Genomic DNA, 17,336 nt, shown 5'->3' with positions numbered 1-17,336 from the left:
ACATCTCAAGCCAGTGTTACCTCAAAGATTCCTGGCTGCTGCACCGGCACACTATCTGTAAGAGTGCGCATTTGGCTCACTGTGACTCTTTCAGCAGTGTGTGTGTGTGTGTGTGTGATTGTTTATCGTTCCTCTCTCTCAGACACCACTCTGATGTAGACTTTCTACCTAGGAGTGGTTACTTTGGAGATGTTTATACTTGCCAACTATCCACCCCACTTTATTTTCTCCTTTTTTTAAAAACCTGAAACACATTCCTTAATTTCAACATCACAGTCCATTTACCCATTTTAGGATCTACAGTGATTCCAGCCTTACAGGTTCTTCTTTGACTTGGCTTTCTCTGTGAGCACCGGAACCAATAGGTGGCAATGTTGGTCAATCGGTTTAACAAGTCATCATGTCAGTCAGTCCATCCAACAGTGATCTCTGCAATATACAGGAGGGAAACATAAACCACTCACAGAGGATTCAGTGGCTCTTTTATGCTTGCTGGTTTGGATATGATTTCCTCCTTAGAATAAAATGTCTTTCTGCTTTTAGCATTGTTTTTCGGTGTATGCAGCATTCTTTATAATAACAAAGACACAGGCAGTGTTCAGTTATACTGAAGGGCTGGCAGAAGTAAATATGAGGAAGTGGTCTCGGAGAGGCTGAATCAATTGTGGGAGGAGGAATTAATGCTGGTGGATAAGATAGTGCAAATCCAGCTTCAAGGGATTTCAATCAACACTTGGACTGAGCCTAAAGCATACTTGGTCTGGCCTTGTTTGTAGAAGAACAACAGTCACCAGCCCACATCAGACTTGTCAGTAGCACAGTCCAAAAAATGCCCCATTCTGCAAATATCTTAAACCGGGCCATATTTGATCTAAGTGTCACAGGAATCAGAGTATGTTTTTAGAGGCTAGTACTTACAGACTAGTGGCAGTTTAAAAGAAAACAAACCAAAAACAGATGTCTGGCCCCAACAATGAGAGAATCTTGTTGGCTATTGATCCAAAATAGTTCTGAGTGATTACTTTTATCCTGTGATGAATAATTTCTAGCCTAATGGGAGTGGTCTATTGCAACCACAGCATCCACAGGAGTCACTGAAAAACCTTACCGTAAACTCTGTAATAAATCTCAACCCAGCTGAGCACCTATGGAAGATTTCTGATTGTGTTTAACAGTCCTCTCCACTCCAATCACTGAAATGCCAAATATATAAATATCTTTTTGAGGAAAATGATCTATCCTTTCAATATCCTCCAGTTCCAGACACTTATGAAATCAATGCCATGGCACACTGAAACAGTTCCAGCAGCACATGGTGGCCTAAAACCATGACAAAACCTTTAATGAGACACTTTATTTTTTACTTCAAACTGTAAATTTAGCTTGTAATATCATAGTTTAGAAGAGTTCTAACAGATAAGACATTTATTATATAGTCAAAATGATATGTTTTTACTATACTGTATAAATATTTAACTCACTGAACAACTGGCATTGTAGTTCTTCTTTTAACAGGGCAAAAAAGGGCATCTGAAAAGTCAGCAATAATAAAAGCAGCCACATGAAATAGGTTACATAAGCATAATGCAGGCACAATTTGTACATATTCAAAAGTCGTTAGGTTAAATATTTTAAGATACTGAATACAGTACGTCATGTTGCCTACCTACACACATGTATATCAAGATAGCATGACAAAACATTCAAAGATTAGGCCCTGCCACATAAGCCTGGAGAACTGTGGGTGACCATTTGGGAATCATCACAATGGAAAAATGTACATTCTCCAACTAGTTGGTGAGTGGCTGCTGAAGACTGTTTCTAGTCACTTTGAAATAGAATGGAAATGCATTCCTTGCAATTGCTTTGATACCTAACAATAGCTACAGTTGCCATTAGTTTGCATGAAGATGCCAACTTGTCTGCAAACACCTCCCAAACAACAAGACAACCGGTATTTTAACCGTGATACAAAGTGAAATTTGTACCTTTTATTCTTGGCAATGTGTTGGTGAGGCGCAACCGTCACTTAAGGTATATTCTTCAATTCAAATTTTTCAAAGTTTCACTCCAGCTGGAGGAATAAATGGTGAATACTTGTGAACAAGTTAGCGATTGTTATCAAGGGGTCACCAACCAGTCTCTTGGTCTGTGTGACTGAAACCTTGTACTGCAGTCATCGACTGAAGCTGCCATATGTAATTTCGGAAACATGCCATCAAGATAGACTGTTTTGAGGTTGAGGTGTTGCAATCTCCTGCAGTGGAGGATTTATTTATTTTTTTTTTTAAACATGAAGTGCTGTTCAATTTTGAGATTTCATAATGAGTATTAAAGTTAAGTAGCACTCATAGCCGAACGGCAGTAAGTAAATAGTCTTAATTTAATCTGTGGTCCCGCTGTGGTTTGGGAGCCAGTTTCAGAAATGTTAAGAAAAGAAACAAGTTTAACTTCTTGTGTCCTATGTGCCATTGTTTGTGATGAAAAGAGCAAGGTATTACAATCCTAAATAGGCACTCCTCCACAATCCCCTGTAGTCTCATCCGCACATATGGCTGCTGTGAGGTTTCTCATGCTTTACTACTTCCTGCTACTACTGTGGATCAGGGTTCCCTATTCGAATACTTCCGCTTATAATAGGACAAAGACATAATTTTGCTTACTTTTCCTGTCATATCCTGCCTGTACTTTCTTACTCATCTGCAACAAAAAGTCATACTATCCCATGTGGCCTTGGGGGTAAGCTAATACTTGTAACCTACATTGTGGCATTTTTATATCCGCTGATAGATCTAAGAAACTAAAAGAAAAATGACCTTCTGAATTCAAGGTCACATCATTATTAATTAATGATCTGATTTTCTTAAAATATTTGCACATTCTTATTTATAGTAACTGAGACATGGCTGACCTCGGTAGACTCAGCCAACTTTGCAGAAACACATTTCCACCTGCCTGTTAGACATTTATAGGAGATGTCTTAGGGTCCCGTTTCCTTCTTTTTTAATTTTATTTTATAGTCCATTGTGCTGCTCCCCCCACACTGAGTTCTACACACAGGTAAAACAGGTACACTGATTTTTTCTTCTGGGTTATGATTGGCCAACTTTGATAGATTTCTTTGTGTTAGATCACAGAGCTGCCATTTTTAAAGCACCATTTAGGACATCATCCTGTCAAAGTGCGCTTCATTTTTAATTATGTCTCTGCATCGAGACTCCTTTCTAATTGGTCAACACCACCATTAAATGTTGAATTTTGCCCTCTTTAGACATATACTGTGTCTCAATTCTTTGTATTGCTCCACTGAAATGCAGAACTTGTAAATGGTCATATTATTGGAGCCGAAATGGAAACTGACTTCAGACACAATTGTCCATGAAAGTGGTAAAAGATAAAGATTTGCATATTTGTTTGACACAATATCAAATATCATTCAAAGGGCCAGGCTCAGTCAGTCCTCTCAATGGTAGACGTATTTTTTAATGATCTCGTCTCACAGTGTGATAGGAAAGAGCAATTTTTTACCCTTTGGTCTCAAATTGCACCTAATTCACAAATCAAGTTAGCTAATATTACTGCTTTGCTTTCCCAGTTATAAATGATTAACTATTCAGAACTATTTAAAATAGTTTCTAAAAAGAAATAATTTACCCGAGGCTTAAATGCCACCTCGGATAATTAGTTTATTCTATAATTCTTAATATCTCTTTATTTTGCTGATTTACTGGTTCTTTATTACTCAACAACCACAGACCAATTATCTAAGTACCTGCTGGAGAAAGTCAAGTCAGTTCGTGTTTTTTAAGAACAGTAATGGTATTTTTAAGAGTTTACAGTTAGGCTTAGAATCTCACCACAACACAGAGACATCTCTCTGTATGACCTACTTTTAACCACTGACAGACGTAGCTACACACCCCTAGTGCTTTTAGATCTGAGAATTGCTTCTAATAGGATCAGTCGTTCCATTTCCCTCAACCACTTATGAACCTGTGTTGTTGTTAAGGGAACTGTCCTACATGTATTACATCCATATCTCACAAACACAACATTTCCAGTTACTATAGAAAATGTCTGTTTCTGTCTAATTCAGTTTTGGTGTTCCTCAAGGCTTTATCATTAACCCACTTGTAATTACAGTATACAATACATGTTTCCTCTCAAACAGGTTATTCGGCCCACTCTAAACTAACCCTATCTGTTTACCTGTTCCACAGATGTTGACTGTAGCCAGCCTTCCTAAACTAAATAACTTAGATGTCTTAGTCACTGACTTAGTTATTGACCATAACTGTTAAACAACTTGATAGAAATCTTTGTCTTTTTTATGGTGATCTCTGTTTTAATGTTGTGGTGAAAAATATTTTTTCCAGTGATCTTTTTTTAATTAAAAACTATTACTGTAGCACCCACTGTACCAACAAAGCAATTAGGCTTTTCACTTACATCAAAAACTTATTAACTACTTGTTAGCCTACATGTAAGTTGGTGACTGGGTTTAGTTCAACCCAAGGAAAGCTTCAAACTCTAGATCTCTTGGATGTTTTCATTGCTTTGGATTATTTTATATTAAAGTTAAGCATATTGTAACCGTGTTAAGTTTTTTTTTCTTAACAAAGTTACAAACAAAGGTTATAAATGAAGTGTATTGATATATATTCCACTAGACAAGTTAAAATCAGAAAATTTATACAGGTTTTTGAATGTGTTCAAGATACACAGAGAAAGGCCCTAATTGGTCCGCAAGCTGAAACCCAAATCTTTGTTGCTATGAGGCAAAATTGCTAACCAGAACATTATATCAAACTAAATTTAAAATTTTAAACAATTTAAATCACAGCAAAACAGCAGAACTTTACTGCATTTTGTGAAATGTCAAATCACTTTTCCCTTGCTTATTCTGTGGGATAGTAAAAGGTTTGAGGTTCGGCTCTGGTAGGAAAATGTCACCAGCTTTTTTTCTTTCTTTCTTTTTCTGATTTTCATGACAGAATCTCAAGGAGTGTCTACTATGGTGGCTCCAGGATTGCATCATTACTTTCTGCAGATGATTTCATTCTGCTCTGGAATGTGAGACTTCAGAATGGGTGAAAGAAGTGAAAGAGTTCAAGGCTTTGTTCAAAAGTGATGAGATGAAACGTGATCAATAGATTTCATTGGCTTTGTCAGAATTAAATAGGATACTGTACTATACACAAGTGTTAAAACACCACGTACTTCAAAACAGACATAAACAAACATGTTTGCACTCTGGTGCAAAGAAGAATCTCCTGGACTTCAGTTTTTGATTTCATCTGGCATGCTTGCAAGCTGTAGCTCAGTATTTTATCATTAATTTAGTATAATGTCAAACCACAGGCTCATTGGCTAATGACTTTTCAATCCCAAAATGTTAACCAGTAAACATACCCTAAATAATCCTTCTTTAAGAAACAAAATATGACCAACATTTACAAAATGTACTTAAATATTTATTCAATTCAACCCAAAATGACTGGCAGAGCACTTATACAGTTCAACTCAAAAAGTTATTTTCAAGGGTCTTTTTGCAACAACGCGTACTGCCCCCTGGTGGCTTTTAAAATGAGGGCACGTTAGCCTCACTTTTCTAATAATAATAATAATAATAATAATAATGGATACTTTATTGATCCCCATGGGGAAATTACTTGTTTTTTCTCTGCATTTGACCCATTCACTAATCTGGGAGATACATCTATTATATTGTTTATGATAGTCCCATATGCTTTTGCTCAACTTTTAATTATTTGTTTAATTTATTTTTAATGATCTCAGTTTTGTGTAGACTGATTAGTTTTCAGAAATTAACACAACTTACTGACGTAGAAGTGCAGCTGCCAAAAGGAAATCACTTGTGGTAAGCTTGTTTAGTATTTCCTTTCATATATCAACTTAGTTATCTACAAACCTCATTTATCGAAAAAGTAATCAAAGTGATCTGGGAGTGCAAAATTGTAACTTCTAACTGCAGCACTAACTAAGCTTGTGCCAGCCAAAATGCCAAACTTGAGCCTTCAAGACAGTGTTCCAGAAATTAATACATTTTAATTTTATATACAGGGAAGGGGACTGGGGGCCTTAGGGCCTCAAAAATAGTATGACCATCCCTGCTCTTCTGAAGCATTACATACAAGTGGGTGAAATGATTAGTATAGTTTTCAAATTTTCAAAATACAAAAGAAAAACTCTTGGGTGAGAAAAAAGAGACTAACGCCAAGCTACTAACACCACACACAGACACCTCCTAACCAACCCTGCAGCAGAACACAGCGTTAAAAACACTTTCCCGCCCTCCAATAGCATATTCTGAGAGCTATTCAATAGGCTGTGAGGCACGTCCATTACAAATAACAGTATTTATCAACACTGGTAATAAATGAATATGGTAAATAGTACCCTCCCTTTCTCGCATCTCATTAAGTGAGTCCCGTTGTAGCAGCTATAGGTGAAGCTGCCTCTATCTCTGCCATACTGAAGCAGGTGTCCAACATGGCGAACGCTCGCAGCGGCTCTCTCGCGACTATTCTCTTTTTATTCATGTCTTCGGCGGCTCTTCACAAAGGTAGGACTTTTCCCGCGGGTGTCTAAATGGAAGTGGCACTTTGTTCTTAGATTTCCGTGGATGTAGATGCGAACGAGTGCAATTTGAACAGCGTTCTGGGCAATTTGTGCTTTTGAGAGCATTCGGACGTTACTGTGCAGTTGTACTGTGATGCTGTTGAGCAAGAAGTAACAAAACCTCCCCGTAAAGTTGAATTACTGTGAGGAAAGAAGCCGATGCGCGCGTGGATACATCGGAACCGGCGTTACAGATGCGTTGCCCCTGGAATGCATCACTTTGGTCAGCTCACCATTAGGGTATAGGCTGAATGGCTACACAGCTGGCAACTCTTGGGTTTAAAAAAAAATAAAATAAATGCTGATGTGAGAAAACAAATGGCGTGGTGTTTTGGTCGCTTGAGGGATATAAGGATGTATATGTGGCATGCTTAAACTGAGGGTTGCTTATGCAGTGCGCTAGCTTTGGTTTACTTGTGTAGCGTGTTCGGAACGCTGTAAACCACAGAAAACAGCGGTGCGTTCAAGTGGAATAGCTGCAGCCCCGACAACGTGCAATCGGAGGAAAAGAAAGCGCAAACTGCTCAAAACTGTTCATTTAATGGGAAGAAACAAGAATTATCATGTATTAAAACGTGACTCTCCGCATATTAATAACAGCGGGACTTTATGGAAAATTCAGCACAACGGCCTCACACGAATCAGCAGTTTTTTCCTCTCTCCACCCGCGTTTAATCTCTATTTTTCCGAATCTGTTCACTCTCGGCCATCCCGCTGGATGTGGTGTGGAGAGCGCCTAACCCGTTATAAAAGTTGTCTTTTCAAAGAAACAAGTGCCGCTCGTGTATTTTAGCTGAACGCCGAACTGAAAAGCGGTGTCGGAGGAGTCCAGGCGATATCTCAAATCACCGCCTAATGCGCGTAAACTGTTAATGGCAAACAAGGAAAGATTAATTTCACCGAGTTCGCAGTCGCGCTCTGGGCTGTGTTTTCATAACACCGGGACTGGATTTGCTGTGGAGCCATGCATGAAAACATCAAAGCTTTTCGTCCGGGTGTAGTAATCTGAGTCAGAAGCTTTAAAGAAGCGGATAGGATACAGATAAAGCCGGGCGAAAACTGCGACACGATTTCTTTCCTTCTTTCTTTCTTGAACGCTTGGTGATGTTGAGCGCGTAAAGGAAAGCACGGACGTTTATTTAGTAAGAAGAGATAAAGTGCTGGGGCTGTTTGTTGCCAGCACGAAGTCCGCGTTGAAAACTGGAGGAGGTGGGGGGGGGGGGGGGGGGTTGTCGTGAGCTACTGGGAAATACACGCTCCGTTTCGGGGGTTATTTATCCTTGGACAGTGATACGCTGAAGCTGTGGTGAAAGCACTTGCTTTGCCGCTTCCACCACCGGCGGTAGTAATGTATTTACATCAAGCCAATTATGTAATGAATCATTACTAACTTAAAGTTAGTGCGAAGCTGTTCGTCTGCAGATCATAACCCCCTTTTATGCTGAGTGCCGAGCCTCGGGGTGGGGGTGAAAATGACGGGAGTGCAGATGTCCTCGTTTGTCACATTGTGGATTATCCACAAGGCTTAATCTACTCTTTGTTTTTTAACCCATTTTTTAAATGAATCAATGTTTTTTTGCTTTCTCAAGTCAGTAAAAAGCAAACAAAGCAAACAAGGCTGTTGCTGTCCTTTGCTGGACAGTGGGCAGCTGTTACCTTCATGAAAATGGCTCCAGTGATTTCAAACAAAGCTCAGGGCGCACTTGCACAAAGCATATCAATTATTTACCCCGAGCAGAATACTGTAAGCTCTCATTGTGGTTAAGCATTAAAGAGTGGTGATTTCTACAATGTAGACAGTATAATTAAAGTCTAATAGAAGGCTGCATCAATTCATTTCAAGTTTTATGGTGTTACACAGGCTCCACTCTCACATCATTTCTTGTTTTCTTGGCAAACCAATGTACTTCCAGAGATAGCTTTTCGTCCTGTGAAATAAATAAAAGTTATAACTTTAGTCGGAATAAGTTATTTCAGGGGAATCAAACAGTAAACAGATATTTAGTAGGCATCATTTTTAAGTTGTGCTCATAGTATTTATCCAAATTCTTTGCTGTTCATATAAGTGGATTTTTTAAAATTTATTTAATGGTACTTTTTTAGCAGATAATAGGCGCTGAGTATTTTATCGCTTTCCACTGCTTTCAGGAAAGTGAGAAAGGTGTTATTTTACTATGATGCGTATACTGAGTGAAACATCAGCGATGATCATGCAGTCCTGTAGTAATTAACAGTTCCAAGCAGATGCACATGTTGTATCCTGCTGTAATTTATGCATTTTTCCATTTCTCTGCATTTATACAGTTCCTTTGTGATTCTGCACAGAAGTGTTTAGTAAGGCCAGTTGTAGTGCAGATTACAGGTTTAGAACACCCGGGCACGGTGCTTTACAGGTGTTTATTAAAGAGCGCAGACGCAGCACACCCTGACCGTAAGCCTGCTGAGACTTGAAAACGTGGTTAGGCAATCCTTCACTTATAGTGAGACGTGTCGCTGTTTTCATTTTTGCAAAGTTATGCAACTGTGTCGTAGCGCAGGTGAGAGCGGGGACTGGTATGTGTTTGAATGCAGGAAAAATGGTTGTTAACATGACTTCTCTTGAATGTCACCACATGTTCAGGCTTGGGTAATGATTATGTTAGGATAAGAGCATTAGTCGTGTCTGTTTTTAAAGGTTCAGTCTCACTAACTGCTGATGGAAAACTGACAGGAGGAGATTAGGTTGTGGCTTGCTGCTTTGTCATAGCGAAACACAAGGTAGAATAAATATTTTATGCTTAACTTAAAAGGTCTTTTTTAGCATACTGTATCAAAAATCCAAATGATTTACTGCCCTAATGTGATACTTGACAGGTTATTCCAAACTGTAAACGAATATCAGGGATAATAAATGAAATAGCAAGGGTGTAGTTTAGTGGGATTCTCTAATACTCAATAGTGTAGCTGAAAAAGAATCTCATTTCAGTAGTTTTAGGCTGTAGTGTGGATTTGAATACAACCTAAACCTGGGATGTCTTTCATTTGACAGCTCATTTAAGATGTTATCTCCGTGCACCCTGCCACTGAACCTGTTGTGCTCCTTACAAAAGATTTATTGGTCGCGTTAGAAAAGCATTTGCATTGTTGTCTCCACTTTAGATTGACCTGAAGGCACAAAGTGAGAAGCTGTTGCATGATTAACACTGAAGTTTACATCTTTCTAGCAGTTGCTGCGCTAACCTAAGCGTTGTGATTAGCAGTCAAGCGTGTCTCTGTTAACCTTGAGTAGGCTCGATGCACTAATAAGTGTTTTGGGTATTTTGGTCCAAAAGTTAAGACGTGCAAAAGAATAAAATCGTATTTTATTGGTGGATATGTTGAATCGATGACTAGCATTAGCTATACAAACAAAAAAACTCATGATCACCTTCACCGTTTAAAAACAAAACGAGGAGCTGTACTGGTGCTGGGATGACTGCAGAGTTTCATTATAGATGCTCAACATGATGCACTAAGCCCAAGCCCTACCTGCTTTTACAGCCTAGACAGAATTACTTCACCGAACAATTTAATTATTTCTTAAAAAAACCCAACTTTTTGTACGAAATTTGTCATGTGTGTTATTACCTCCAACTGGCTACGGTCTGTTTCAGTTACAAAGAAAAGCTGCATCACGCACAAATGAATCATACAGTGTGGTTTGGCTCAGAGTCAAGCTGGTAGAAGCCATACTGCTGGAAAACAGGTGTGTAAATGGACTTGTTCACCGTCTGTACCCTCCAGCAGCCTCTCCAGCTCTAATGAAGAACAATGGCTTTATTCCTGAAGGGAGGGGACCCCAAGTGACCCCCCCCCCTCCTCCTCCTCCTGCCTCTGCCAGTCTACAGTGACTCTGCTGGCAAGCCAACAGATGACTGGGCTGGGTCGCATCTGGCCTCTGCGCACTTAGTGTAATCAAAGGGAGAAAAAAGGTTTATGGCCTACTTGTTAGTGATCCGCCAAATGATGGGATGTCAAGTAAGCACCCTGCGATTTCAAATCTCTTGAGGGGATTGGTGGGGGTGGGCGTATGCTGCAATATGCTATTCAGAAAGCAGCCTACCGGCCTATGCATCAAATTAGACTATTCCGTAGACATTTTGACAACCTGGGTGTGAAACAAGTGAAATGAGTAAAATTAAAGTGATCTTTGAATATTTATGTGCTCATATTAATTGCTGTTAATGCACAACAGGCCTCAGTGATGAATGCTGCTATTTTTCACTTGCAGGATTCTCGTCTGGCACAGGCCTCTAGCAAGTGTGTGCTAAAAACAAACGCAGACTAATTTAAGTAGTTCCTCTGTGCGGAGCTCAAAGAGGAAAACTGCAAGACTGTGGTTCCATTATGTAAGGTTTAAAAGGGAAAAAATGTCACGTACGTAGTACTTTTTCCACTTTGTGTCCTGACCAGCTTAACTTTGCACACATAAATAAACCTTGATGTGTTACTGTGGCTGTTAAGATTGTTGTATGCTGTCTTCTCACAGTGTGGTCTTGGAGCTGACAAGCAGTGTTGCAAGCGGTGGATTTGGAACGTGAAAGACATAAGGTTGACCCACAGTAGAGACGAGGAAAAAAAACTCAGCTTCTAATAATTTATTATGTAATGTCTTTTTTTAGTCTCTTAACTTTGTGGAAGCTCAAATCTGAGGCAGTCTGATAGGTACCATTTTTCCTAGCATTGTTCCCCTAATTAAGGTTTATCTAGATTGTGCTTTTTAGAGTAATTGCATAATAAATATGCACTGCACAATGCTGGGTAGAGTGGCACGCTAGATGAGCATTTACCTCTGAAATCTTTACAGGCTGGCCTGTGTTTTATTATTAGACTCTGCAGCTACAGAAACCGATGTATGTTGATGACCGAGATCCACTCAACAGAAGACCACTTCTGTGATTGTGTTCTGATAAAATCCCAGATAATTACATACAAGTGGGGATGATTTTCAGTTTTAATGTCATCCCTGCCAAATGCATATAGGATGAGCACTTCCTCTTTCTGACAATTTCCTCTTCCTCTCGTCACTCCTCCCATTGACTAAATTTAGTCAGTGCAGCTATCATCAGTGACAGCATGGTCTTTTTTTGAAGGGGTTGGGGGGGGGGTGCAGTCATCACGTGCTGCTGCTTCTGTCTCTTGTCTGTGTTACGGTACCTGGGCTTAGTCACACGTATGAATAACAAATGTGAATGGGCAAGACAGCAAATTCTTATGGAGTTGTTCAAGCAGTTGTGTAAAACTAGTGATTCTCAAACTCTGGTGAAAAAGCAGTGAAAAGCACACACACACAACTTGGCTGCTGTATTTTCAGCAATTTTGTCCTATTAAACCATTTGCAGGACTACTGTGTAAAGGTGCTAGGTATCCTGTTGACCAGCTGTGGAAGTGCACGCCTTTTTCTAATTAAAAAGAGGGAAAAAACTATATATGTCCACATATTTGCATTGCTGAAAAGTCTTTAGTTGTTGGGCCTCATAGCATAACTTGCTTAATATATGACTATCCACTCACCTTGATGCATACTGTGTGGCAAAGATGAAACATCTGAACTGCAGCTTTGTCTACGTCTGTTGCTGACGACAGAGGCAGTGATATCGGTAGATATCCAAGCAACATGTTAATCATGAATTTGGGAAGAAATCCCCACAAGCACACACATACTCACATATCGCTTTCATTATAGTGCAGTAATCATACAAATATATATCTTCTACACAGACATCATTATTTGGATTCACCTCCCGAAGGGCGTTGGTCCATGTCCCTTGGATTCCACTGTCTTGCCAGAAACATTTTCGGAAGCGTAGACAGCAGTCCATTGTGCTCTCCAAGAACTGCCTGGATTGTGGAGCTCCTGTTAAAAAGAGACCTTAGTTTAGGAAGTGGGTCTTTGAATGGCTTGAGCTGGATTCTTGTGTTGCACCAACAGGCACTAAAGGATTTGTGAATACCATGATCTTTGGAAGTCTCCCCAGGGAATTTGACAGCACTGCAGGAAATGCAGGCTAAATCCATCCTGTGTGTATGAAATTGAACTACATTTGTGGCTTCCTTGTGGAGCTGTCCAGGCAATGCTCAAGTTCCACTTCTTCTTTTTCACGTCTGATCTTTTTCACTCTAGATCTGAAGCATTGTGTTGACTGGAAAATGGCCCAGTCAGCTAATTAGACCTGATTAGTGAGGAGCCACATATTGGAGGTCATTAGTGGTAGGATTGAGATAATATATTGAGATAATATAACTGATAACACGGACACTAGTATCTAATATGTATTTTTGGAATGAATATCAAAAACAGCCATGTGCCAACAAACATGAATGAAACTAATGAGGATATAATTGTTTAATCCTTTCAAGCAAAGATTATTAGAAATGGAGCATGGTATTTTATTTAATGTTTATATAGCTACTAGAGATGGACCGATCCGATATTACATATCGGTATCGGTCTGATACTGACCCAAATTACTGGATCGGATATCGGCGAGAAATAAAAAATGTAATCCGATCCATTAAATATCAAAAAAGCACCTCACAAAACTTGCTACACGGCGTAACTCGGCTCATAACCGTAGCACGTCGCTGCAGTATGCATCACGTGATAGAGTGGCTGTGTGTAGCCTCGCTACCAAACCAGCATTTCATCTCCGAGGAAGTGATCCCAGAGAGAAGTAAAGCAAGTGTGTAAGTTCGTCTCTGAATGTCTGTAAAGCATTCCCATGTTAAGCTTAACAACCGACTGCCTCTCTCTCTCTCTCTCTCTCTCTCTCTCTCTCTCTCTCCTGCTGCTACTTCAATCATGAAACTGCTTAATGATCAGCTGATCGGCTTTTCTGTTGCGAATCCGTCTCTCTTCTTTGTTTTTGGCCCACTTTGCACCAGAAAGAGGAAACCAGTGGCTGAACAACAGCAGCACTATTAAGCTTGATCAGCTGTTGTTAGAATTTATTTATTATTACTTTCTAGACCAGGATCTTTTTCTAAGTAGCTGACGACTGGTAACTGTGCAGGGGCGGATCTAGCCAAGTTTAGCCAGGGGGGCCAATAGGGCACTAACAGGGAAAAGGGGGCACAAAGACATACTTTTCTTTCTTATTCTCATTCAAAATATCTAGCTTTTAATAAATAATTATCTGACTCTTACACCTAAAGTTTTAATCTGATGTAAAATATATAGAAGTCCATTACTGTATATAGTAACTGTTAAGTCTAATATACACTAGTAAGCTAGTACTTTTTCCTTTGGGAAGATACCATCTGTGCAGTCTCCAATTCTGTTGAAGAAAGATGTTGAATCTATTTTATTATTCTTGAAAAATAATTTATTTCTGTGCATTTTCCCCCCTGCATCAAATTAAATTTGATTGCATCGATTAAGCATCATGAGGTGGGGGGTAGTTCCCTATTTTTTATTTATTTTTTGCTGGGAGTTTGCAACCCTATTAGTTAGGTTGCTTAATATTACTTCATTTGTAAAAAAAATCTATTAAAAAAGATCAAATGAGCATTAATTATCTAAAATAGGTTATATTTTAGGGGAACCACTGGAATAGATGCATGAAATTGCATTTGAGTCAAAGGAGTGCTGGTGTCGATCAATACCAGTATCAGTATATGGTGTCAGTACAGTAGTACTAAAAGTATGAAAAATCTTTTTTTTTTCTTCAATTTCAGTTTCAATCAAAATTCGTGATTTTTGTTTTGCTTAAAAATTGGCACCACAAAAAACATGTTGGAAGTATATTTTTTCAGTCCTAATAAAATTTACTCTAATAAACTCATTAGTCTTTAATTTAAAAAAAATCTCCTTCAAGAGAACCAGAGAGGAGTCTTTGCAAAGTCAGATAACAATCTCAAGCAGTCTTGATCGATTGCAAAATATAAGGAGGACAAAATTCTGAATTTCAGACTCTTTTGTTTATGCAACATCACAAAACCTTTTTAACATAATGGCAAATTGGCTTAAAAATCTACAGTGGGGCAAAAAAGTATTTAGTCAGCCACCGATTGTGCAAGTTCCCCCACTTAAAATGATGACAGAGGTCAGTAATTTGCACCAGAGGTACACTTCAACTGTGAGAGACAGAATGTGAAAAAAAAATCCATGAATTCACATGGTAGGATTTGTAAAGAATTTATTCGTAAATTAGGGTGGAAAATAAGTATTTGGTCACCTCAAACAAGGAAAATCTCTGGCTCTCACAGACCTGTAACGTCTTCTGTAAGAAGCTTTTCTGTCCCCCACTCGTTACCTGTATGAATGGCACCTGTTTGAACTCATCATCTGTATAAAAGACACCTGTCCACAGCCTCAAACAGTTAGACTCCAAACTCCGCCATGGCCAAGACCAAAGAGCTTTCGAAGGACACCAGGAAAAGTATTGTAGACCTGCACCAGACTGGGAAGAGTGAATCTACAATAGGCAAGCAGCTTGGTGTGAAAAAATCAACTGTGGGAGCAATCATCAGAAAATGGAAGACATACAAGACCACTGATAATCTCCCTCGATCTGGGGCTCCACGCAAGATCTCATCCCGTGGGGTCAAAATGATCATGAGAACGGTGAGCAAAGATCCCAGAACCACACGGGGGGACCTGGTGAATGACCTGCAGAGAGCTGGGACCAAAGTAACAAAGGTCACCATCAGTAACACACTACAACGGCAGGGAATCAAATCCCGCAGTGCCAGACGTGTTCCGCTGCTGAAGCCAGTGCATGTCCAGGCCCGTCTGAAGTTTGCCAGAGAGCACATGGATGATACAGCAGAGGATTGGGAGAATGTCATGTGGTCAGATGAAACCAAAGTAGAACTTTTTGGTATAAACTCAACTCGTCGTGTTTGGAGGAAGACGAATACTGAGTTGCATCCCAAGAACACCATACCTACTGTGAAGCATGGGGGTGGAAACATCATGCTATGGGGCTGTTTTTCTGCCAAGGGGACAGGACGACTGATCCGTGTTAAGGACAGAATGAATGGGGCCATGTATCGTGAGATTTTGAGCCAAAACCTCCTTCCATCAGTGAGAACTTTGAAGATGAAACGAGGCTGGGTCTTCCAACATGACAATGATCCAAAACACACCGCCCGGGCAACAAAGGAGTGGCTCCGTAAGAAGCATTTGAAAGTCCTGGAGTGGCCTAGCCAGTCTCCAGACCTCAACCCCATAGAAAATCTGTGGCGGGAGTTGAAAGTCCGTGTTGCTCGGCGACAGCCCCAAAACATCACTGCTCTCGAGAAGATCTGCATGGAGGAATGGGCCAAAATACCAGCTACTGTGTGTGCAAACCTGGTAAAGACCTATAGTAAACGTTTGACCTCTGTTATTGCCAACAAAGGTTATGTTACAAAGTATTGAGTTGTATTTTTGTTATTGACCAAATACTTATTTTCCACCCTGATTTACGAATAAATTCTTTACAAATCCTACCATGTGGATTCATGGATTTTTTTTTCACATTCTGTCTCTCACAGTTGAAGTGTACCTCTGGTGCAAATTACTGACCTCTGTCATCATTTTAAGTGGGGGAACTTGCACAATCGGTGGCTGACTAAATACTTTTTTGCCCCACTGTATCTACAAAATCAGGTAAATATGATACATTGAAAACATTAATATTTGAAATCATAAATGAAATGAATAGAGTTCTAATGAAAACAAAATTAGTATGATTGATATATCGCTGTTGCATAGATGGATATTTATAATAGTACATAGTAATATATATTTTTCATAAATGTGGGATAAATATAGCATTTCTTATTTTTATTATACCTTTAACACCAGTATGTTTGTATTTTTGTAGTATAAATTGGCTGTAGTCTGTTCTGTCTAAAATTGACTTTAACTTTGCAATTATATGAAACAAATAAAAGCAACAGCCAAACGTGGTAAAGTCGAATCATTAAGTACTTGAACAATTTCATGGAGAAATGAATAAAAACAATTGGCAAGTATGTAAATGAAGGTTTTTGTGGGAGTCGACTCATTAATAAACTGATGAGTCATTTCAGTGTAATGTGGAGGGTCGTATCAAGGACAGTGTAACAGCCCTAATAGTAAAGCTGTATGGCTGACTAATCTAATTTGAAATCCCAAGTGAACCATTGTCAATCACAGCAAGAAATGTTTTCCATTCCAGTTTTTGAATTAACAAGAGACAATAAGGGGTCTTTGATTGCCCCCTTCCTCTGACTTTGAGGACTTCATCATCTTGCTGTGCTGTGGAGTCGCAGGGAGGCATTGCTTTGCTGTAATTGGACCCATTTTTCCTGCAATCATACTTACAATAGCCGAGTTCAGCAATGAATGAAAAAGGAATCAATGCAGATCATTTGTGCTTTCAGCCAAGTAAACAATACAGCTGGTGTTCGGTTGTAATCGTCGGAGGGGAAATGAATGCCCTTCTGAATACAATACAGGTATGTATCAGCTGCAAGAGCACACAAGGCTTGAGTGATCTGGGTTCTTCCATCTTTCATTTTACATAACACTCCAGCTTGTATTACATTTCAGTGAATTTGCTCCTGCTGAGACCCTTCAGGCTGTTACACCGTTTCCAGTGGAACTGGATCGTGTCTCCCCACTGTGCTTGGTTCCAGTCCTTTGTCTCATCTATTGTCACTCTGTCTTGACTGATATTTTCTGCACTATTGCCAGACAACTATTG

The 17,336-nt window shown here is 39.4% G+C and overlaps 1 protein-coding gene across 5 annotated transcripts in view; it reads left to right on the top strand.

Annotated features, from left to right (window-relative positions):
- Positions 1 to 5,754: 5,754 nt before the first annotated feature.
- cadm1a (cell adhesion molecule 1a) overlaps positions 5,755 to 17,336 on the top strand; it is a 473,893-nt gene continuing 462,311 nt past the window's right edge. For 2 of the 5 annotated variants that reach the window (XM_082549416.1, XM_082549412.1), the window contains exon 1: positions 5,755 to 6,586. In XM_082549416.1, coding sequence (XP_082405542.1) covers positions 6,514 to 6,586 — 73 coding nt within the window. In that variant the 5' untranslated portion in view covers positions 5,755 to 6,513. The remainder of the gene's footprint in view (positions 6,587 to 17,336) is intronic. The other 3 variants (XM_082549413.1, XM_082549414.1, XM_082549415.1) reach the window with 3 other exon arrangements.

This window comes from Aulonocara stuartgranti (assembly GCF_965226115.1).
Source record: "Aulonocara stuartgranti genome assembly, chromosome: 10".
NCBI classification, from domain to species: Eukaryota; Metazoa; Chordata; class Actinopteri; order Cichliformes; family Cichlidae; genus Aulonocara; species Aulonocara stuartgranti.
The sequence above is the reverse complement of the archived record's forward strand: the minus strand, read 5'-3'. Positions and strand labels throughout refer to the sequence as shown.